The 24300-nt window shown below is 44.8% G+C and overlaps 1 protein-coding gene across 2 annotated transcripts in view; it reads right to left on the reverse strand.

Moving 5' to 3' along the window:
* Positions 1 to 23537, reverse strand: part of pxdc1b (PX domain containing 1b) — a 46357-nt gene extending 22820 nt beyond the window's left edge. Inside the window, exon 1 of one of the 2 annotated variants that reach the window (XM_052596720.1) lies at positions 22654 to 23535. In XM_052596720.1, the coding sequence (XP_052452680.1) occupies positions 22654 to 22900 (247 nt within the window). In that variant the 5' untranslated portion in view covers positions 22901 to 23535. Of the gene's footprint in view, positions 1 to 22653 lie in introns of both variants that reach the window. The other variant, XM_052596721.1, reaches the window with a different exon arrangement.
* Positions 23538 to 24300: the final 763 nt, after the last annotated feature.

Here is a 24300-nt window from a genome sequence, read left to right on the forward strand (position 1 = left end):
GGACCGCTCCTAGTCCTGTGTCGGAAGCATCCGTCTGCAGCAGGAAGGGGCAGCTAAAGTCCGGGGCGCGGAGTACCGGCGAGGACGTGAGTGCTGCTTTCACCTGGGAGAAGGCTTCTTCCGCCGACGGGGTCCAGCATACTTTCTCCGGCTGCCCCTTCCTGGTCAGGTCTGTCAGGGGGGCGGCTAAAGAGGAGAAGTTGGGGATAAAACAACGATAATAACCCGCCAACCCCAAGAAGGCTCGTACCTGGGTCTTTGTCTCCGGTCTTGGTGCGGCGTGGATGGCCTCAACTTTCTTGTCTTGCGGCCGGATGAGTCCTCAGCCGACTTGATAGCCCAGGTACTTGGCCTCAGAGAGGGCTAGGTGGCATTTTCGGGGGTTGGCGGTAAGTCCAGCCCGCCGGAGCTCCGAGAGCACCCTCCGCAGACGATCCAGATGTTCGTCCCACGCCTCGGAGTGGACCACGACGTCATCCAGGTAGGCGGCCGCGTAAGCTTGGTGAGGCCGCAGGAGGATGTCCATCATCCGCTGGAACGTCGCGGGGGCCCCATGTAGGCCGAAGGGAAGGGTCCGGTACTGCCAGTGGCCACTGGGGGTGGAGAAGGCGGTTTTCGGCTTGGCGGCCTCGGAGAGCGGTACCTGCCAATAGCCCTTGGTTAGGTCTAGGGTGCTGATATACCGGGCCCTTCCTAGCCGGTCCAGCAGTTCGTCCACCCGAGGCATGGGGTACCCGTCGAATTCGGAGACTTCGTTCAGGCGGCGGAAGTCGTTACAAAAGCGGAGGGTGCCATCCGGCTTTGGGACCATCACAATGGGGCTGGACCACGGACTCCGGGATGGTTCTATTACCCCCAACTTTAGCATCTGTTGGACCTCTTCCTCAATAGCCTGCAGACGAGCCTCTGGGACTCGGTAGGGCCGTTGCCTAACGACGACTCCTGGGGGCGTCCGGATATGGTGTTGAAGCACGTTGGTCTGCCCGGGCTGAGAGGAGAACACATCCTGGAACTGACTGACCAGGTGCTGCAGCTCCGTCTTCTGGGCAGCCGAAAGGTGGGGGTTGATATCCACAACCACGGGCTCGGTGAGGCTTAGGGCAGCTACTTGGTCCCGGGTCCCCACCCATTTCTTTAGGAGGTTGACGTGGTAGAGTTGCTCCGCCTGCCGTCGTCCCGGCTGTCTCAGGCGGTAAGTGACCGGTCCAACCCTCTCGACGACCGAGTAGGGCCCCTTCCAGGAGGCCAGAAATTTGCAGGCGGAGCTGGGGACCAGGACCATGACGCGGTCTCCCGGTTGGAACTCCCGTGGCTGGGCTGTCCGGTCATAATGACGTTGCTGCGCTTGTTGGGCCCTGGTGAGGTGTTCCCGGACTAACGGCATCACTCGGTCGATCCGTTCCCTCATTTGCCGGACATGTTCGATGACGGTACGATGCGGGGCCGGCTGCTGCTCCCACGCTTCCCGGGCCACGTCCAAGAGGCCCCGGGGTTGACGGCCAAACAGGAGCTCGAAGGGGGTGAAGCCAGTTGAGGCCTGGGGAACTTCGCGGATCCCGAAGAGCACGTAGGGGATCATGAGGTCCCAATCCCGCTTGTCCTCCGCCGCCACACGTCTGAGCATTTGCTTGAGGGTCTGGTTAAATCTCTCTACGAGGCCATCAGTCTGGGGGTGATAAACAGTGGTCCTCAACTGCTTCACCCGCAGCAGCCGGCAGAGGTCAGCCATTAGCCGGGACATAAAGGGGGTTCCCTGGTCAGTCAGGATCTCTGAGGGGAGGCCGACTCGGCTGGCCAGCAGAAACAGCTCCTGGGCGATGGACTTTGCGTTGGCCTTCCGCAGGGGGACTGCTTCTGGGTACCGGGTGGCATAGTCGACGATGACCAGGATGTGCTCATGCCCTCGGGCAGACTTCGGCAACGGCCCCACTATGTCCATTCCAATCCGCTCGAAGGGCACCTCGATGATAGGCAGCGGGATGAGCGGGCTGGGGGGAGGAGTCCGGGGCGACGTGGCCTGACAGGTCGGGCAGGCCTGGCAGAACCGCTTTACCTCGGCGTCCAGGCCCGGCCAATGGAAACGGTCGCGGATGCGTTGGGCAGTATTGGCTGCCGCGAGGTGTCCTGCCATGGGGTGGGAATGGGCCAGCTCCAGAATGGTCTCGGTCTTGGCACGAGGCACAACTAGTAACTTTTTCTCCTCCCCCCTACGCTGGGCGACACAATGCAGCAGGCCATTCTCTACGACAAAATGTGGGAGAGGGTGGGGCCGGGGGAGGACGTCCTCTCCATCCACGACTCGCACCTGGCTCCAACAGTGCTTGAGTCGGTCGTCCTCCCGCTGTTCCTTGGCGAAAGAGCCCCCTCCAGCGGCCTGTTGGTAGACATCATAAAACAGATTAGTAGATTGGGAGGGGGCCTCACCTTCTCTCCCACTGTCGGAGACGAGCAGGGCCGGTCGGCGGCGGGGTCCAGGCGGCCGCCTCGGTCTTCGACGGTTCCCCTTGGGGCTGGCAGGCTGGGTAGCGGCGGACAGCAGCTTCTCGAAGCCGGGCCAATCCCTTCCAAGCAGTACGGCCACCGGCAGGTCCTTCACCAGGCCTACCTCCACTGGCCAGGTGCCTTGGGGGGACGAAATGACCATTTCACGGGCCGGTACTTGACGAGTGTCTCCGTGCACACAGGTAATCGGTAGGAAGTTTTTCCGGCCGCTTCGCGGGGCGCACAGCCGCGCCTGGATGAGGGTGACCGCACTGCCTGAGTCCAACAGGGCCCGGAACCGTCTTCCATCCACCTTCACATCTGCTTCGGGGGCTCCCGCCGGCACCCGTTGGTGAAGGATGCAGCCTGCCAGCCAGGCTCGCGGAGGCGACGGTGGTTCGGCACTTGGCATGGGCTCATCTCGCAGTGGGGGAACCGTCGGCCTGCTGACGGGTCGCGCGGTGCCTTCGAGCGGGCGTCGCTCCTGGACCACCCTCCGGGGGAATGGCGGCAGCCGGTCCCCTGCCCCGCTGGGATGAACGGCATCCGCCAGCTCGATCGCCTCCACTAGTTCCCGGACGTCACGTGGGTCCCTCATGCCGACGGCCTGTCGGTGGGTGCGAGGTAGTGCGCGCAGGAGGCGATCGACCACCACTCGTTCCGCTACCTGTGTTGGTGTGGGGTTTCCTGCCAACAGCCAGTGCTGGGCGAGGCGGCTGAGTTCGGCTGCCTGGGCACGGGCTGGCACCCGGGGCTTGTATTCCCACTCGTGGAACTGCTGGGCGGCACTTACAGGGGAGAGGCCCAGCCTCGCCAGGATCTCTCGCTTCACTTCGACATAACTGTCGGCACTCGTCAGGGGGAGCGAGAAGTAAGCCCTCTGTGCTTCACCGGTGAGTAGGGGTGCCAGCGCACGTGCCCACTCGTCCTCTGGCCATCCCTCTCGGTGGGCAGTGTTTTCGAAGACCTGAAGGAAGGCTTCCACATCGTCATCGGCCGTCATCTTGGGCAACAGACTTGCTTGTGCCCGAGGCTCAGGTAGCGGAACGCGCTGGGCCGCGGCCGCCCGGACGGCGGCGAGTTCATCCTCCGTCCTGCCCAGGCGAGTGGCGAGGTGTTCCGCTATTTGCTGCTGGCGGATGCTAACCTCAGCGAGGCGTTGTAAGACGTCCTCCATCGCGGGGCCGCGCGTGCCGCCTTCCGTGGTGCTGCTGACAGAAAGCAAAAAAAAAATTAGGAGTTGGGGCGGTGACCTTGTCGGTGATTCCTCACTGTTCTGCCCGCATTCTCCACCACTGTCACGGGGTGAAGAACCACTCGACAAGAGGTACGTGAAATCAAAAGCCCCGGAGGGTGGGTTTATTGAAAAGTGAAGGGTGCCTGGTGAAGTGTCCTGATCTGCTTTCCGCTGGTTGGTGCTCCCCGTGTGCTCTCCGTGCTCCTCTGTGCCAATGAAGGGGAAAGTGGGTGTCCAGACGTGCTCCAAAGGGTGTGGGCTGTCGGTCACTCGCTGCTTTCTGTGGGGATAGGAGAGAGGGGTTAGTCCAGCTTTGCGTTCTGTTTGAGAACCTCTTCTCAGTGCAAGATGTGCTGCTTTTCAATGTGCTGGCTGATGGGGAGCAGCTGTGACCGATCAGCCGGTGACGAGGACGTGCAGGTGTTTTGGTTTGGTTTCCAGGGCGACGCTGATTCCTCTGGGAGTGCTCGTCACAATATATATATATATATATATATATATATATATATATATATATATATATATAAAAGATATATAAAAGAAAATACAGAAGTGATCAGATAGTGCAACGTCTTTAATTACAATGGATGAAATGTTTACTGATGAGTAAATCTAGAGTATGTCCACGCTGAATCAGGTCAAAAATGTTTAAAACAGTTATCATTACTTTTGTAGTTTTGTTTTCTGCATGATCTATGTGAATATTAAAATGCCCTGCAATAAGAGTATTTTGGAGGTCTGTAAATAGTGATAAAAAGAATGCGTTTAAACACAATCCCTATGTCGGGTCTCGGGTCTAATCACCTGCCTTTTTGGTGTGTGTGTGTTTGTATCACTTGTCAGCTCACCGCGTCTACCTGTTTGAGTTTTCCCCGCCCTCCTTGTTTCTGTGTTGTGAACCTTAATTGCTCGCCACCTGTTTTCTATGTTCTTCTAATTTTTTCCCTTTATCATTCCCTGTGGTTCTCTGTCTATTGTCAGACTGTTGTTACTTGTTTCATTAGCTCGGATCTTCTAGCTGTTCTTGGCACTCACCTTTGTCGTGTCTTGTCCTCAGGCTCCAGTGTGTTTAGCTGATTTCTCTGCCCCCTGTTCTTACAAAGCGCAGAGCTCTTGGAAACTTCCTGTCCTCATCTCTCCGGTCTCAGCGGTCATACGAATTACAGTGGAGCGTTACTCATCGGCTGTGATTTATATGCTTCGACTATTCATCCAGTCACTGCGAGTAATCCAGTGAACGTGACTCACCCGCTCTGACTCCTCTGCTTAAATAAAGCCTTGTGTAAACCCGCATTTGAATCCTGCCCATTTCTCCTGACATAACAGTCTGACCAGATCATGGATTCAGCGGGATCTGATCCACTCCGCTCGGCTCTCAATCAGCAAGAAGTCTTGTTAGGACAGCTAGCCACCCAGCTCGGCACCACCGCGCGGAATGTGGACACTCTCACTGCCCGGGTCTCCGAGCTCCTCGCACGGGTGGACGGTCTTCAGCGAGAGGCAACGAGCGCATCCGTTCTTCACACCGGTATGTCCCACGAGCCCGAACCTCATGCCAACAATCCGCCGGTCTATGATGGCGATCCTAACGCCTGTCAAGCGTTCCTCTCCCAATGCTCGCTGGTGTTCGCTCTGCAGCCCCGGCGTTACGCTAATGAAGAGGCCAAAGTCGCGTACGTTCTTACACTTCTTTCGGGCCGTGCCCGCGAATGGGGGATTGCAGTATGGAGATCGCGGGCTTCCTGTTGTACAACCTTCATGGATTTCAGTCAAGAAATGGCAAAATTATTTGATCGCTCAGTTCAGGGAGACGAGGTGGTGGCCCAGTTATCGCGTCTGACTCAGGGGAGGAGCTCTGTCACTGATTACGCCATCCAGTTCCAGACTTTAGCGGCAGCGTGTGGCTGAAATGAGAGCGCGCTGCGCGCCCGCTTTCTTGAAGGAATGGATTTCGCCATTTCAGATGAACTTGCGGCCATAGAGCTCCCGCGGGAATTGGATAACCTCATTAGTCTCGCGCTCCGTATTGAGGGCCGTCTCAGCCGCCGCCACAAACAACGGCAAACTCCCGCCCCGTGGCGCCACCTAGAGTCCTCTTCATCCAGCTCTGCCGGCCGACAGCCCTCTGAGAAGGAGCCCATGCAGTTGGATCGTTTACGGCTTACACCACAACAGAAGCAGGAGCGTCTGTCGTCGGGGGCGTGTCCTGGTGGGTACGGTTCTTAGTTCAAGTTCTCCTGCTGCACGGACTCAGCTGCCGTTCCAACTCTCCGTCCAGAGCCAATCTCATGCTGGACTCGCCCTTGTGGATTCAGGGGGTGAGGGGAACTTCATCGATGCTGCTTCTGCTCAACGTTGGAGAATACCGCTTATTCCTTTGGTTAGTCCCGTATCAGCATGGTCATTAGCTGGCCGTCCCCTTACCACCATCACTCACATCACCCCAAGATAAACCTTCATATTGCTGATAGCCATAGCGAGCTGATTGAGCTGTTTATTATTGATTCCCCTAAGGCCCCTTTAATTCTGGGACACCCATGGCTACAGAAACACAATCCACACATTGACTGGGTCAACAATTCCGTGTTAGCCTGGAGTCAGTCTTGTCACGTGTCATGTTTGGGTGCTGTTTTTCCTCCTGTCTCTGTGTCTTGTCTTCCTCAGGAGGATCCCTCTGACCTGTCCGGTGTTCCTGCGGAGTACCATGATCTTCGGGCGGTCTTCAGTAAGGCCCGGGCCACCTCGCTACCCCCGCATCGCCCCTACGACTGTGCCATTGATCTTCTCCCGGGCTCTTCTCCGCCTAAGGGTCGTTTATATTCCCTTTCGGGTCCTGAAAGAGAGGCCATGGACAAATATATACGTGAGTCACTTCAAGCTGGGCTCATCCGCCATTCCTCCTCTCCTGCTGGTGCAGGTTTTTTCTTTGCTCAGAAGAAGGACGGCTCCCTGCGCCCCTGTATTGATTACAGAGGTTTGAATGACATTACTATTAAGAACAGGTACCCTCTACCTTTAATGTCTTCTGCTTTTGAATTATTACAGGGAGCTCGCGTCTTCACCAAGTTAGACCTGCGCAAGGCCTACCACTTGGTGTGCATTCGGGAGGGGGATGAGTGGAAGACGGCGTTTAACACTCCTTCGGGACACTACGAGTACTTGGTTCTTCCGTTTGGTCTTACCAATGCTCCAGCCGTTTTCCAGGGACTCGTCAACAGCGTGTTGGGTGACATGATCAATCAATTTGTCTTCGTGTATTTGGATGATATCTTGATTTTCTCCCCTTCTCTCCAGTTACACACCCAGCATGTCAGACGGGTTCTCCAGCGGTTACTAGAAAATCAGTTGTTTGTCAAGGCGGAGAAGTGCGAATTCCACGCTGAGTTAGTTACGTTCCTTGGCCACATTATTTCTACGGAGGGGATCAAGCCAGATCCCGCTAAGATTGAAGCTGTCGCCCAGTGGCCGGTCCCTGACTCCCGGAAGGCTCTGCAGCGATTCCTGGGTTTTGCCAACTTCTACCGGTGATTCATCAGAAATTTTGGTCAGATCGCTGCACCGCTCACAGCCTTAACCTCCACTAAGGTGTCCTTCAGATGGAACCGGGAGGCGCAGGTAGCCTTTGACATTTTAAAGTCCCGTTTCGTCTCTGCACCTGTTCTGTTGGTTCCAGATCCTGAGGCCCAGTTCATTGTTGAGGTTGATGCTTCGGACGTCGGGGTTGGCGCAGTTCTATCTCAGCATTCCCTCCACGATGGGAAGCTCCACCCTTGTGCATTCTTCTCTCGTCGTCTCAGCCCTGCAGAACATAATTACGACATCGGCAATAGAGAACTGTTGGCGGTACGATTGGCCTTGGGTGAGTGGCGTCACTGGTTGGAGGGGTCAGTGCAGCCCTTCTTAGTCTGGACGGATCACAAGAACCTGGAATACATCCGTTCGGCCAAGAGGCTGAGCTCGCGCCAGGCCCGTTGGGCGCTCTTCTTTGCCAGGTTCAACTTCACCCTCTCGTACCGGCCGGGCTCTAAGAACACCAAATCCGATGCCCTCTCTCGTCTGTTCGGTGCTCCAGGAGGGGAGGTTGCGGCCGAGGCCATCCTTCCTGAGGGGGTGGTGGTCGGGGCTCTTTCATGGGGTATCGAGCAGCGAGTTGAGGAGGCCGGTCGAGGGGTGCAGGTGCCAGGAGAGTGCCAGGCGGGCAGGTTGCCGGTGCCGGCTGCGCTGCGCTCTGAGGTCCTTGAGTGGGGTCACTCGTCCAGGTTAGTCTGCCATCCAGGTATTCGGAGAACGTTGTCTGCCATCCGACAGCGTTTCTGGTGGCATACTGTGGCCGCCGATGTTAGACAGTTTGTGTTGGCCTGCCCCACATGTGCCCAAAGTAAGCCGGTCAATCGTCCTCCTGATGGTCTGCTAACCCCTCTCCCTATCCCTTCCCGTCCTTGGTCACACATTGCCCTTGATTTCGTCTCTGGGCTTCCTTCGTCGAAGGGTAACACTGTTGCTCTCACGGTGGTGGATCGCTTTTCCAAAGCTGTTCATTTTATCCCCCTGCCCAAGCTGCCCTCCGCCCGGGAAACCGCCCAACTGGTGGTGGACCACGTCTTCTGTCTCCATGGGTTTCCGGTGGATGTGGTTTCTGATAGGGGTCCCCAGTTCGTCTCCCGGTTCTGGAGGGAATTTTGTAGACAGATTGGGGCCTCTGCAAGTCTGTTTTCAGGGTTTCATCCCCAGACCAATGGGCAGTGTGAGCAGGCCAACCAGGATCTAGGAAGAATGCTCCGCTGTCTAGCATCCAACAATCCGAGTTCCTGGTGCCAGCAGCTCTCCTGGGCAGAATACGCTCATAACACTCTTCCGGTGGCCGCGTCAGGTATGTCTCCTTTTGAGTGTTCTGTTGGTTATAACCCACCTCTGTTCCCGTCACAGGAACCCGACGCAGCGGTTCCATCCGCCCTGGCTTTCGTCCAGCGCTGCCGTCGCACCTGGGAGAAAGTCAGGAGGATTCTGATCCAAACCTCTGGCCGAACCAAGACCGCAGCTGATCGTCACCGATCCTCTCCTCCTGCCTATGTGTGTGGTCAGCGGGTTTGGCTTTCTACCAAGGATCTGCCTCTCCGGGCGCCTTCTCGTAAGCTGGCACCCAGATTCATTGGGCCATTCCGCATCACCAAGGTGGTTAGTCCGGTGGCGATCAGGCTCAAGCTCCCTCCCACTTTTGGTCGGGTTCACCCGGTGTTTCATGTTTCCAGGGTCAAGCCGGTGTTCTCTTCCCCCCTTAATCCTGCTTGTAGTCGGCCCACCCCCCCGCCCCCTCGTCTTGTGGATGGATCTCCTACCTATACGGTTAAGAGATTACTCGATGAGCGGCGCCGCGGCAGGGGGTTTCATTATCTTGTGGACTGGGAGGGTTATGGTCCAGAGGAGAGGTGCTGGGTGCCGTCCCGGGACATTCTGGACCGCTCGTTGATTGAGGACTTCAGGCGGCATCGAGGTAGGGCCCTTCCTAGAGCGTCAGGTGACGCTCCTGGGAGGGGGGGTACTGTCGGGTCTCGGGTCTAATCACCTGCCTTTTTGGTGTGTGTGTGTTTGTATCACTTGTCAGCTCACCGCGTCTACCTGTTTGAGTTTTCCCCGCCCTCCTTGTTTCTGTGTTGTGAACCTTAATTGCTCGCCATTGCACTATGTTCTTCTAATTTTTTCCCTTTATCATTCCCTGTGGTTCTCTGTCTATTGTCAGACTGTTGTTACTCGTTTCATTAGCTCGGATCTTCTAGCTGTGATTCATATGCTTCGACTATTCATCCAGTCACTACGAGTAATCCAGTGAACGTGACTCACCCGCTCTGACTCCTCTGCTTAAATAAAGCCTTGTGTAAACCCGCATTTGAATCCTGCCCATTTCTCCTGACACCCTATTCAAAAGGCAAGTAATCACCAAATGACACTTGCTTGCATTGATAGACATCTTTAAATAGAGCAGCTAGGCCTTCACCTCTCCAAACAGTTCTGCAGACACTCATAAAATTAAAGTTAGGAGGGGTTGTTTCATTGATGACTGTTGTACTGCAGCGATCTTCTAGCCATGATTCATTTAGAAACATAAAATCCAGGTTGTTTGTGGTTATCAAGTTATTTATTAGAAATTATTATTGATTTTTTTTTTGAGCAAGCGAATGTTTAAAAATGCTTACTTGATGGCAGTGCTTTGTGTATTTACAGCAGTCTTAGTTTGATGCATAAAAGGCTGCAGATTAGATGAGTTAGCCCTTCAGCTTGAGAAGGCCATAGACTTTCTATCACGTGATAAAACAGAAACAGAGAAAGCTACAGGCACACTGGGTTCCCGCTTGTTCTGTAAAAATTTGTTAATGTTGCTGCTATTATAGCAGGGACCCGACACATACCACTGAGATCTGCTATCAGTTGTTTTTGGTTCACCTACAGCAGATGGAGGGTTTGGGCCCTGGCACTGTGGCAGCGGCCAGAGAGCTCTCACAGGAGGAGGAGGACGAGTTGGGCCCACAGGCTTTGGTGGTTGTGGGGTCCGCCATTTTTTGTTGATATCTAGGGTCTTGCAGTAAATGAGTGGGAGAGTTTGGTCCCAGAAATACACAAGTTCCTCCATTTTCTGTGAGAAGCTTAGAAGTGGAGATACTGGAGAGCGATAATATATCTGGTGAGATGTTAGATGCTTGCTGATCTGATACATGTTTAATCACATTTGGGGATTACTCACCCGCATTCCATTACTTCTTAAAATCTGTTCTCAAGATGTATAGGGGGGTGGTAGAATACCAGTATTCACAAGCCTTGTCATAGCCAAATCTGGAATAGATGATGCTACTGCAGCAATACGAGAAACTCATGACAACCTGGTGTGCATTTGGGTCTCGTCCCTGTTTGTGCCATCGATTACTGTAATGATCAGTTTCAGCTCGTTCCTCTACACTTTGTATAAACTGTTGAGATTCACTAGATTCATGGGACTCACCGGCTGTATGCTGAGGGGGTCTATGATGATGATCTGCTGTGTGTTCTGCCTGTTTTGGAAGTCCAGCAAGGAACTTTGTTTCAAGAACCACAATCGTTTGTAGCATTTTGCAAGTACCAAGTTCATGCAGCAAGTAGATTCAACAGGAGACTTATTCTCTCTTGAATGTAGGCAGTTGTTTTTCGGTTTCCAGAATGTGGGAGGCAAAGTCTTCTTTTCAGGGGTGCTTCGATCACGATCGGCTGATCGTTAATGCGCATCTCGTCAGTAAAAGGCGGTTCTCTAATCAGCGGTTAATTCCATCAGGTGCGTGATTTCACACAGAGCAGCTGTTACTACACAGAGCTGTTGTTAATAGAGAAGATGCACCAAAAAACGCTGAAAATGAAGTAGATTTGCGCATCTTCTCTATAAACAACGGCTCTGTGTAGTAACAGCTGCTCTATGTGAAATCACGCACCTGATGGAATTAACCGCTGATTAGAGAACCGGCTTTACTGACGAGATGCGCATAATGATCGGAGCACCTCTACTTCTTTTTTTAGTATTATTCCAATCCCAAAGAGTTTTCAGTTTTAGTTTTTGTGCCAAAAATCTGTTGTTTGAGCAGTGTGCTGATCTGCTGAAGTAAAAATCATAATAAAATCTAAGAAAGGTACAGAAATAATGAGCGTAAGCAGGAACTTTCCAACAATAGCGAAGCATGTAGAAATAATTACTTTGTTTATTTAACAGGGCATACAGAGATTTTGTGAACTCTTTGAAGTGAAATATTTAATTTCTTATAGTAATTTTAAGTACTTTCATGCAGCTGTAGCAGCAGTATGCATGGCTATTTAGACTTTTACATTTTTCAATATTCAATATACATGTGAACTCTTCAAGTGAATAGGCATCATTTACATTTTGTTTATTTAAAAGGGGCTTATAGCAATTCTAAGTATGTTTGTGCAGCTGAAGCAGCAATATGCATCGTTGTTCAAATTGCATATAGAGAATTTAATAGCAGGAGCGTAAATAGCAAATTCATATGCAATGTTAGAGATAATATTAGCAGCAGGAAGTCAAATTATTGTTGCTAATATAGCAGCGGCAGCTGTGAAACAGACATTTTATTTATTTGCTTATTTAACAGGGCTTGGTATATTTTGTGAACTCTTCAAAGCGAATAAGCTAAATTTGATTGTGTTTGCTTGTTGATAAAGACACTTATAGCAATTCTAAGTACTTTTGTGCAGCTGTAGTAGCAGTATGCATAGCTTAGATTGCTAGTTTAGGGAATTTTAATAAATGTTAAAATAATGCTTGGATAGTAGTGAATTAGACATTTTATTATTTTGCTATTCAATTCAACAGGGTTTATATATCTCTTCAAAGCGAAATAAACATTAATTGGTTGTGTTTTTTATTTATTAAAAAGTACTTTTGTTCAGCAGTATGCATAGCTATTCAGATGCAAGGTTAGAAATAATGTGAGTAGCAGCTTGCATAGAAAGTCATTATTGTTGCTGATATAGCAGTGGCAGCAGATTTTGCTTTAATTGCATAAAATTTTTGTGATAACTCACGGAGGGTAATTTAACTATTTATAGTGTAGTAGGCATTTATAACTTTGCTTATTCAACAGGGCTTACTGCAGGTTTAGTGCCGCTACAGTAGATTTATTATTATGCTTAGCAAATTCTGATTAAATATTACAACCGCAACAGCTTGCATGGTAAATCCCTACTACAATATTGTGAATATCATGAACAGCAACAGCGTGTACTTTAACTCAGTTTTGAAATGTTAGTGAATATTATAGCAGCAGCAGCAGAAGTTTTGTTGCTTTCACCATATTGCACTGCATACAATGCGGACAGCTTTACCTAACATAGCGGGTCTATTAACTTTGTCATGCTGAGGCACTGGCATCTGGTGTACACACTGTGTTAGAGTAAAATAGGCATTCGCCTAGCTAATTATATATGCCTAATTAATGGAGCCTTACAGCAGTTCAGTCTCCTTGTGCATAGCAACAGCATGCATACGCATTCAGTCATCAAACATTCAGCAGAAACATTTCTATATTACAAATTTTAATTTGGACACAATTAATATAAAAGGAGACAACTGCATTTAAAAGGGTTATATGATGCAATTTAATTTTTTCCTTTCTCTTTGAAGTGTTACAAGCTCTTGGTGCATAAAGAAGGTCTGTATTACAAAGACTAAAGTCTCTAATCCAAAAAGATATTCTTTATCAAAGTTAAGACTCTGCCACGCACCCCCAAAATGTCTCATTCAAACACACCCCCACATGTTTACATCACTATGTGGAAATATTTAATGCCGCCCAAATGTTCACACAAAGGTGGCATGGTTTCAGTAACCGCAGTTAGTGTTGAAGCAGCCATGTCAGGGAGATGCTGTGTGTATCTAGGCAAAAGCAAAAGCACTTTATTTGGTCTTCCCAAAGTAGATGCATTTAGGATTCTTTAAGATTACTTACAACAGAACAGCAATGCACTTTATGGATGAACTGTTTCGTGAACCTAGGAGAGGTGGTCATTCTGACTTTGACCGACAATCTGGTGCTTCTAAATCAGCTACTGTAAGTATGTTTTGTTATTAGTTGAAGTATTTGCTACTGAATGCAGGGTTTTGTGTGTTGCGTGTGTTTGTGTAAGAGAGAGTGTGAGAGAGAGAGAGAGAGAGAGAGAGAGAGGGTCACAGTGGAGTCAGCTGTCTTTAACATACGCTCGTTTACTGAAAACACATATGAGATGCATCACTGTGTATGTCACACCACTCTGTTCCCCTTTCGGGCTTGAACTGATGGTAAAACTAAGGATATTATTAACTGTCCTTACATTTATTTTGACAGATTGAGCTCGTGATTATGGAAAGGGCTGTTACATTTCCTGCTCTTCATGATGCTGACCCACGTCTGCACTGTCAAATTTAGCTCCAACCACATCAAGTTCGCAGATGATACAACTGTGGTAGGTCTCATCAGCAACAGCGATGAAACACACTACAGTGGCACAGCTGGTTGAATGGTTCCTTTTCCCACCACACCGATTGCTTTGGTCCGTGGTCACATGATGGTGGCCACATGACAACATTTATATCACTCATTGGCCATGACGTATTTCCTAAACTGCTTTTCGTTTGGTCAGAATTTACGTGCAGGAAAATTCCAACATTAGAGGAAAAACCAGCAAACAACACGGAGACTACACAACAACACAACTGCGCAGGCTGGTTTTGTCCCTGGCCATAATCTATTACATTGTTTGTATACACCACAATATGCAAAAAAAAAAAAAAAACATTTCTATAATGAAGCACGGATGCGGCTTGAAAACAACGTTCTAATGCACTGCAAACGGCGAGCGGGAATCGCTCGTAACTTCAAGGGGAGGCGTGCATTAATTCTTCTTAACTCTGACATGCTCATGGTCATCTGACCAAATTTCTATGAGGCTCCGCACCTCCTCACTACTCCAAGTTTGTCCATGAGCTGCCATGCTAAAGTTCAAACTGTCAACAAACACTTCCTCATCCCATAATGACCACCTCTTCAAGCAGGTCTCGGTATGCTTGTTTGGTCCGCTTTTGGTGCGCACCCGAGTGCGATTGCTGCTTTCTCTCCTGCCCAATCGAACCGAACCAAAGGGGGAACTCTGGTACGATTCTGATACACTTTCTCCGCCGGCTGAAAAGAGTAAGCCTCCCTTCACCCATCCTCACCACATTCTAAAGGGGCACCATTGAAAGCGTGCTGACCAGCTGCATCACTCTCTGGTATGGGAACTGTAGTGCAGCAGACTGCAAGACCCTCCAGTGGACAGTGAAAACAGTTGCAAAGATTGTCGGTGCCCCTGTCCCCTCCCTCCTGGACATTTTCCTTACACAATGCTCCAGCAAAGCCAACAGTAAGTGAAGGACCCCATCCATCCCTCCCAGTCTCTTCCCGCTCCTACCATCAGGAAGACTGTACCAGAGAATCAGAACCCGCTCTTTTTCCACCAGGCTGTGAGAGCATTGAACTCAAATCACCCCGCCTCCCATCTGAAACCCCACTCAAACCACCTACCTCCTGAAACATGGACCATCTGGACATCTGTATTTTTGTAGCACCGTGGTCCTGTGTTCATTCCACTGTATGTCCACACCAGGGCTGGGCCATATACATCAGGGTTTCCCACACATTGATTTATTTGTGGCAGGCCGCCACAATATCAAAACCCACCGCCACAAATAGATTTTCCAAAAGGCTTTGACTTCACTGAATAAACATGAGCAATACATGTTTCAAAATCAAAAACCGTTTTTTTTAACCGACTGTATTCAGAATTTTTTTTATGTCAGTTTCATTTCATCTTGCACGTAATGCCTGATAAAGCAGCATTTGTGAGCTCAGCACTGCTTTACAGCCCATTACTGGAGAAACCTCTATCTCTCCCGCTCTTACAGCGCCTCCTGCTGGCAGAAAATTTATTTGCATATACATATACATATATTGTATATGGGGGCGGGGAGTGCCGCCACAAATAGAGTGAAAGGCTGTGGGAAACACTGTACATATGTGACCCGTCACGGAAACCAGTGACAAAAGTCGGAAGCACAACTTTCGAGCAAAATGAGAAAGAATCGTTTTTTTTCAAAATTGGTGATTTTCGTTTTTTTGCAGAATCTGTTAGTTGAGATCACGAAGAAGCCTCGCCGTGTTTGAGATAGCAGTATTGGTATATTTAAAAGCGTACATTTTGAAGTTGAAATCGGCTTGTTTTTCGGAGATTCAAGCACGCAGTAGGGGCGTGTCATTGTCTGTCTGTATTTCCATACTGGATAAGCCGGCTTTTGTTTCTTTTGTTATTGCCCTCGCCCTCCGAGGGAAGCGTGGCTACTTATTATGCAGCACTCTGGCCGGCTCTAGCTGATATCAAAATTCAATGAAGATAGACGCCGCAAAGATGATCGCAGACGAGCTGAACCGTGGCCGTTACACCGAAAATGTTTTGAAGTACTTCTTCGACAAGCCGGATGCTTATGAACAAGCGCTCACTGATTCTGAAGACGATCTGAGCGACGATGAAAGTTCAGATCCAGACATTATGTACAACATACGGCTGGATTCTTAAGCTGCGGAAAAAGAGTGGCAGGACATGCAAATTATTGGACATTTAGAGGCAAACAGACGCACAGTGCAAACTTCAGAGATGGTTACATCCACAAAGAAGACCCTGACAAAGAGAAAGTGTGCCCGAACTACTTATTTCATTGGAGGCATTGAGATCTGCAAGAATACTTTTCTGTTTCTTATGGGGTGAGTTTCCATAAACATCAAAGTTTGTCGTTTTGTGTTCATTCTAAGAACACGTGCACGTTATCTCATGTTTAGTCCATGTTTAGACCTTCCCATATCTACCTATTGTTATTAGCTAGCTCATAGCTCATCGGTTATCACAGAATCCTGTTCAAAAAGTCCTAATGCTACACAATGAAATCAATTCACCAAGTTTTATGTAGAAAACCAGCAAATAACAAATAAAATTAGCATCAATATGTACTTTTTGTTTACATAAACATTAAAATAATAACATTAAAAATTATGGCCAGATTTTAAAGTAGTGTCTTGCAACATTATCTACACTGCACAAGTTCAAATAGAGTTTTGGCAAAAAAGGTTTTATAAAAAGATAAAACTCACATATTTCAGCCTCTAAATCATTTTTATAAAAGTCAAAAAAGATAAATTACTGACATTCACAATGCACATTCTCCTATATTATTAATAGTATGCGGTCCGATTTTTCCCATTGTGTCTGTCGTTGCTATGCAACCATGCAGCTTTACAGGGGGAGCTTTACAGGGGGTATGGCTTATCTAAATGAGATGTAAATGAGCCCTATTGTCACTCCCAGCAGGTGAGAACAGGTGAGAACTGCACAATGTTTAGAGGCCATTTTTCAGCCTTTTGAGCTTTTTTGAGTGCCTACATTCAAATGGCCACAACTTCTTAAAAATATTGTCAGATTTCCATGTGTTACACATCGTTGGAAAGATTGGAGACTACACTTTCAGAATCTGTGAATAACTCAAAATGCCCCAGAACCGACTTTTGTCCCTACTTTCCGTGATTGGTGACATATATATAAAAATCTCGATTTTGTAACTAAAATGTATGATATTCTATATATATATCTTGATACGTTTGCATTAGTTTTTAAATAATAAAGAAACATGAATTTATTTTTGCCCCCATTATTTTGCAGCAGCAGCAATAATCTACAACTACAGTAGGGCTGGGACAACGTGGCGAGGTCATCAATGACGTCGACGCAAAAAATACATCAACGCAAAATATGCGCATCGATTCGTCTACCCGTTTTTATTTCTCTAAAAAACGTTTGCAAAACGTTTACCTTATGTGCGCTGAATATACGCGATGGCCGGATCAACATTCTGTCCAACGTTATATAACCAATCCAGGGGGTTTTCTGCATTGATCTTTTTTTTGGCGGCTGTCAAAGCCTTATTTGATCGGTGAGTGATGTAGAATAGAATGACTGCTGGGCCTGACAGGGCGCGTACGAGAGAGATCCCCGGCTGTGCGCGCACACTCACAGTCTTCAAACAACACGAGCGCTTCTTGCTCTCTCTCTCCCTTGTGCATATTAATCAAAATCATTAAACACAATAGAAAAAGAGCGAAACACCAAAGTTTCACGCGCGCTCGCGCACTCACAGTCTTCAAACTACACGAGCGCTGTCTTGCTCTCTCTCTCTCTCCCTCATGCATATTAACTAAAATCATTAGATACGATAGAAAAAGGGCGGAACGCCAAAGATTCACGTGGAGCATTCGGAGATTTTTTGACAGGCTGCTGGCTCCCACTGTTATTTTTTTGTTTGTTTGTTTGTAAAAGCACTCTCTGTATTAGCTTAAAGCCCTCAAGTTTACATTGGTTACTGTATTCTTTCAATTGCTCTAAACAAGTATTTTGGGTGACCTTTTTTTATTGAATGCTAGACATCAAGTTGTTGTTATTTTCATCTGAAAGAAAAACTTTTTTTCAGTAAGCTAGGCCCTATGTGTTCAGTAAGCTTGTTTCAGTAAGCTATGTGTTTTCAAGGCTTCAAGGTTTTATTGAATGCTATCTCTATACAAGTGCAAAGTAATGCATTCTTAGTCTTTTATTTTGTAATTTTAAGAGCAATAAACATATATTGCAATGTTAAGGAATTCATGTTTTTTTTTTCATTCAGATATGTAAGTCAACATGTATAAATTGTTAGTAGTCAACATTAACATTGTCATATCCATCACCATGCTAAAATCTTCTCAGAGTTGTCATGATTGAACTGTTTTTCCCAAAAACATATAGTATAGTAGTAGTTTAAACATATAGTAGTTTAAATGTATTTAAAGTGAAACAGATTTATTGTTGTAGATTAATATTGTGGGCCCTATCTGGGCCTAGTGAGGGCTGCCCTTCTAATTCAGCCTGTGAAGAGTCTACAAAAGTCCAAGCTGATGTAATGACTGTTCATTACTAATGTCTCATGCTGATGACACCTCTCAGGGCAGTACAGTTTTAGGTCATTAAATCATTTTTAGACCATTTTGACTCTATAGTCACAGAGTTATGCTGTTAATGTTATACCTTTAAAATTACTCTGGACAGAAAATATAAGTGTAGAAGTGTTTTTGATAACACTCCAGTAGCATGAGTCAGACAGATGCAAAAGTACATTCACACTTCAGCAAATAATATATACATATATATAAAAAAATTATGAATAATGGGTAACTGTAGGATTTTCAGTCAGTGTTAATTTCATTAACGAAGATGAAAAATTTAGATTTTTTTATGTGACTAAGACGAGATGTAGACAAACTAAAATGAGTTTAATTTGTATCTCTATTGTATTTGTCTTATTATGCCTCTTTAAATAAATATATATATATATATATATATATATATATATATATATATATATATATATATATATATATATATATATATATATATATATATATATATATATATTTAATTTATAAGTTGATCCTTTTTCACTTAAAGAGATAGTTCATCCAAAAATGAAAACTGTCATAATTTATTCAAGGTTTTCCAAATTCAGTCCTTGATTCAAATTTCTCATAAGCTTAATTGATTTGTTCTAAACAGAGAAGAATCAATGATTATTTTAATTTGAAAACAACATATAAAATAGCTACCAAAATAAATTTTGGTAACTACAGTTTGGCTGACTAAAAGTAGTGACTTAAAGTTGACAAAAATGCAATGACTTTTCGTCGACTAAAACAATGAAAGACTCAAATGACTAAAATGTGACTAAGACTATTAAGCATTTTTGTCTCAAGACTAAATCAAAAATGCCTGCCAAAATTAACACTGTTTTCAGTTACTGTTTGTTAACAATATTCAAACCTTGGCCCTCCTCATGAATAGGCTCAGCTCATTCAGAAGTGTGCACCCCTTAACCTTGACATGATATAAGTTGCCAGAACACACACACAGCCCAACCTGCAGTAACTCAAAAGTGGACTATTTATGGGAAGATAAACGATTAGGTGTTTTGCAAGTATGGTTTTAAATATTGCATTAAATATGCATTTTTTATTTTTTATTTATTTTTTATTTGCGAGTGAGCGGTCTTCATTCTAGCTCGCCAATAAACAATTGTGTCATCATAAAAATGTATGAATTATGGATATCGATCTGACAAGTTAGTAAGACAATAGTAACATTAGTCAATTGTTTTAGTGTCAAGATATTACAAATTAGTTGAGCTTCCAAAGCTTCAGACACAGACAACACACCCACTCGATAAAGGATGCAGCCCAGAAATGAGCACAGCAATAGAAGATTCAAATAAGAAAATACAGGCAAAGGACAATATCTATGTAGACAAAAACACCACCACACACTTCTAGTGGATCATAAAGTAATGGATTATTTTTGTAAGAGTCTACAGTTTATTTTTGTGAAAATCCTATAGTGTGCCTTTAAGGAAGATACGACTCTTTCCCAAACAAGATACAAGCTAAATGTGACTTAATCCAACTATGCTGTTTTCCCAACAGATATCCATGCTCTTCCGGTGATCTTCCTGTCAGGATTTGCAGTGGAAGTTTTTGTTTCCTGTGGTCTATAGATTTAAGCCTATGTGGGGTAAAAACTAGGGTCTTTTTTGAGTTTTAAAAGACACTTTCATGTTGTCTACCTCCAAAAAGTTAACATTCTGCTAACATTTTGTCACCATTTGAAAAGTTTCCATATGGATAACAAAAGAGTAACCAGTGTTAACAGGCACCACGCAGATGGGGGGAATGAGAAACCACTTTGATACCCGTTTTTTCTCAGAGTTTATTGATTTTATCCCCTAATCAGCATTCAAATTTCAAACTGTCCCTCAGTAACACATAACACATTCAGATTAACATTAGCTACTCAGCATATAATAATGTTGAAAACAAGCATGATGTGGCTTAACATGCAGTCCACCCAAGCAGATGTACTGAACTGATAAGAACAAAACTGTTTCACAAGAAACCTGTCTGATGTTGAAAAAGACAAAAATAAGAGCAAACATATCTAGTTATGTTTGTTTATTTAACTGTTAAGCATTAACACTATCTTAGGTCTGAACAATAATGACAAAAATCATATTTGTCGATTGTTCCCTTTAAATTTAAATTTTAATTTAATAATTTAGCAGATGCTTTTATCCAAAGCGACTTACAAATGAGAACAATAGAAGCAACTAGATCAACAAGAGAACAACAGTATACAAGTGCCATGACAAGTCTCAGTTAGTCTAGTACAGAACACATAGCCAGGTTGTTGTTATTTATATATATATATATATATATATATATATATATATATATATATATAAAAAACAATATGAAAGACAAGAAAATAAAAGGTAAGTGCTAGTATTAGTTGATAATTATGATTATTAATTATGATTATCACTTATCACAATTTACATTGAATGATGTTTATATCATTGTTTGAAGCAACTACATGCCATATTTGTATATAAAAATAAACAAGCTGAAAACACTCACACTGAAAAGCCTTTATTGCTTTTCTAAAGTACTAAGCATCAAATGTTAAATTTTGCATTTAATTTGTTTTTTCTTTAAATAGTAATAAAAAAGTTAAAATATGCATAGTAGTATATAAAAAATAATAAAAAATAGACACTCAGAATAACATAAGTGGACTTTAAACAATTAATTGCCGCTTTGAACGATTATGTAATTATGGTGGCAATTTGAAATTTGATTAATTGTGCAGCCCTGCTTTATCTACATATTCACACTGGGATTGTTGCAGTGAGTTTTCCAGCCATGGATCTATACATGTTATGCAATTTCCATGTAATTCACAAATACAAGTGTGGGTGTTTACGTTTGTACTGTTATTCACTACATTATGAGGACCAAATGCCTCCACAAATATAGTCATACAAGTGTATTAGAAAATTTTGACCTTGTGGGGACTTTTTGGGACTCGTGAGGAAACAAGCTTCCAAATCATATAGAACTAAGTGTTTTGAAAGTCTAAAATAGTTTTAGAGGTAGGATTAGGATAAACAGATAGAAAATACAGTTTGTTCAAAACCATTACGTCTTTGGGAAGTCCCCATAAAACATTAAAGGGTGTGTATGTGTGTGTTTGTGGTCATGGATGCCATGGGGGGCTAAATTTAGGAGGCACCCTTTACAACACACACTCAGCCTCAGTAATGATATAAGTCAGTGAAGCAATATATTTAGGGCCCGAGCACCGATGGTGCGAGGATTCAGAAGAGGGTGTGGCAAATTGGCTCAACAGCGCCACCTATACTAAGAAAATCAACAGCCTTCCAGCTATGTTTCACATACATGCACAAAAATTGGCACACCAATACCTACAAAAAAAGACTCTTGGAGCAAAATTCTAAACCCAACAGTAAGTCGGTTATTTTTAATATTATGAGCAAATTTTGTTTAATTTTTGTCATTTCCATGCGTTATATTTTAACGAACTCCTCCTGTATTCCGATGAATGTATTCCGATCAACACCAAACTTGGTATGCCTAATCTAAAGGCCTTTGCGATGTTAAATTGGGAAGATCTTGAGGTTTTGTCGAAGGGCATGTCCATGGTGGCCTGGCGAATTTCGATGATTCGCCATGAAAAATAAAGTTGCTATAACTCAGACATACAATGTCCAGGTGCCGGTGATATTGTTTTCAAAAGTTGTGAATGCTTATTTCCTTAGTAGGGTGATATGTGTAATGTTCTGTCCTGGCATGTGAAATCTAAAAAAAAAAGAATTAAAAAAAGGCTGCTCTATATTCAGAAAGCTCTAGTCACTGAGTCATCTGTTTCAAAAGGCAAAGAGCCACATGATAGGTCTGGTTTGTGTGTCACTGTGTCTAGTACAGTATGAATTATTAAGTAGAATACTTGAACCTTGTTCCCAAACCAATAAACACATTTGCTTCCAGTGGGTACTTTTAGTGGAAAACATCTGGATTTTTAAAGTAGAATACAGTACAGTAGGCATAACTGTTTTTATGATGTCATATTTTTGATATGACTACTTCAATAAGCCTTACTACATAACATCAACACAAGTCATTTTCATTTGGCTAAAATAGCTCATTGAGTTAATAACCACAGATTTCCAAGTGTAGAGAAGAGTAGTCTAGTGTAATCGAGTAGAGATGTTTTATTGCGCTATTAAGTCACAGATGAGGCGAATAGTTCTTCAGAAATGTTGTGATTTGCAAAGGTATTTTTCTCTTTAAAATGCAGGAAGCAAAAGTAAACAAAATATTAAATAAATCGAGTAAACGAAAAATGATTTGTTGAATAGAATAGAATAGAATAGATGATTCGAGTAGAATTTAATAACACTTGGCACCTACCTTTTATCAGTGGGGACTTTAATAAATCTCCGTCTTCAGGGAAAGACTCCACCAGTCTTTTTAAAAGTTTTCCCAAATCTGAGGAGCTTCTGTGCAAGTAGAGTATATTTCTGTCCGACCATTCAGTCCTTATTTCAAAGAACTCCTCTTCCTCTCCTCTAATGATGAGCCTGCGTATCCCGTTAACCCAACAATCCTTGACGAACATGTTCACCAGGGATGTGCCCTCAAAAATCGCCGATGCCATATTCAGTACCCTCACACCAGCATTCTGTAATGGGTGGATTTATCCTTCTGGTCAACTTCAACAGCATTTAAGCCAGTCAAAATGACTCATGGTCTAGTTTGAGGGGAAACCCACACATGTGAAGGATAATATACGAGTTGGCCTTCTTTAAAGGAAACGACGGTTTCGAATCGTTCGAGTCTTCAAACGTGGCAAACGGATATGCAAGAATAGCACATCTCTAAAAACAACTACACAACTAACGTTAGCTAGTTAAGATATTATCCTAAATAAGTATTTCCATTCTTCCATTCGTTTTTCTTCAGCTGAACGCGCGGATCTCAAATCGTCGAACTAATATAAAATTATGCCCCATCCTTCAAAAAGTTAGTTTAGGCGTTCTCTTAAATGTTTGACACAGTTTAATATAACGGACTTCGACAGTTCGCTTGTACGCATCGGTAACTTGAGCCTCTTTAATCCCATTAGATATTGTTAATCACAGATAAAGTCCAGAGACGATCATCTGACCAGAGTACGAAAACAGGCCGAGAGTTTTGTTACTGGCATAAAAAGAAAGCGTTTCCTTCTGTTGACAGAAGTTGAGTCTTCACCCCTCCTTCCCTCTCATTCTCTTTCCCCAACAGTGCTACGCGAGGAATTTGCGCGCACGCGTGTATATGTGAGAGAGCGAAAGATCACGCCTAACGAACGTCATTATATGAGCATGTGGTCTTTATTTGAGAAATGTTGTCATTTTACATGCGTGGTTGGTACTACTGAAGTTGTTACCTCACAAATAAATGCATCAACCATTCTTTTTACAAACGCTTGTTAATTAAGAATTCATAGTAAACAATGCTATATTGCCAAATTCAACTCATTTCATAATTAATAGACTTTACACAATGAGCAGAATTAATAATTGTGTAAATAGTAGTTAGGAGGTAACTATTTATATTTCAGTACTGTAGTACAACATAAAACAGTATGCAATAACATAGTGTGTTTAAATTATCATACTTAAAAATATTATTAAATGAATGCAACTTTTTTGGGACAAAAACCTCCCTGTGCTAACCACCTAATAATACTGTATTATTAATAAGAAGTTTTATTTCCAGTTTTAAAAATAAATGCCTTTCTGATCTGATATGTGGTGGGAAAAGGAGTAGCCTAGAACAAGTTTTGGTAAAGGGCGGCCTCAAACTCAAAATCTTTCATCACACATCTTTTACCCACTGCGCTACTTATATATTCTATTACTTCAATATTTTTATCATTCAATTATCTTTAAAATAATCTGTACTGTATAAAACACTATAGAAATAAAGGTGGTGTCATTTGACTTGATCGGAAACGTGCTGTAGAGATTAAAGTACAATTTATGTCCTACTTATGATATTGTTTTTAGATAAACA

Source organism: Carassius gibelio, chromosome B24, assembly GCF_023724105.1.
Source record: "Carassius gibelio isolate Cgi1373 ecotype wild population from Czech Republic chromosome B24, carGib1.2-hapl.c, whole genome shotgun sequence".
Classification (NCBI taxonomy): domain Eukaryota; kingdom Metazoa; phylum Chordata; class Actinopteri; order Cypriniformes; family Cyprinidae; genus Carassius; species Carassius gibelio.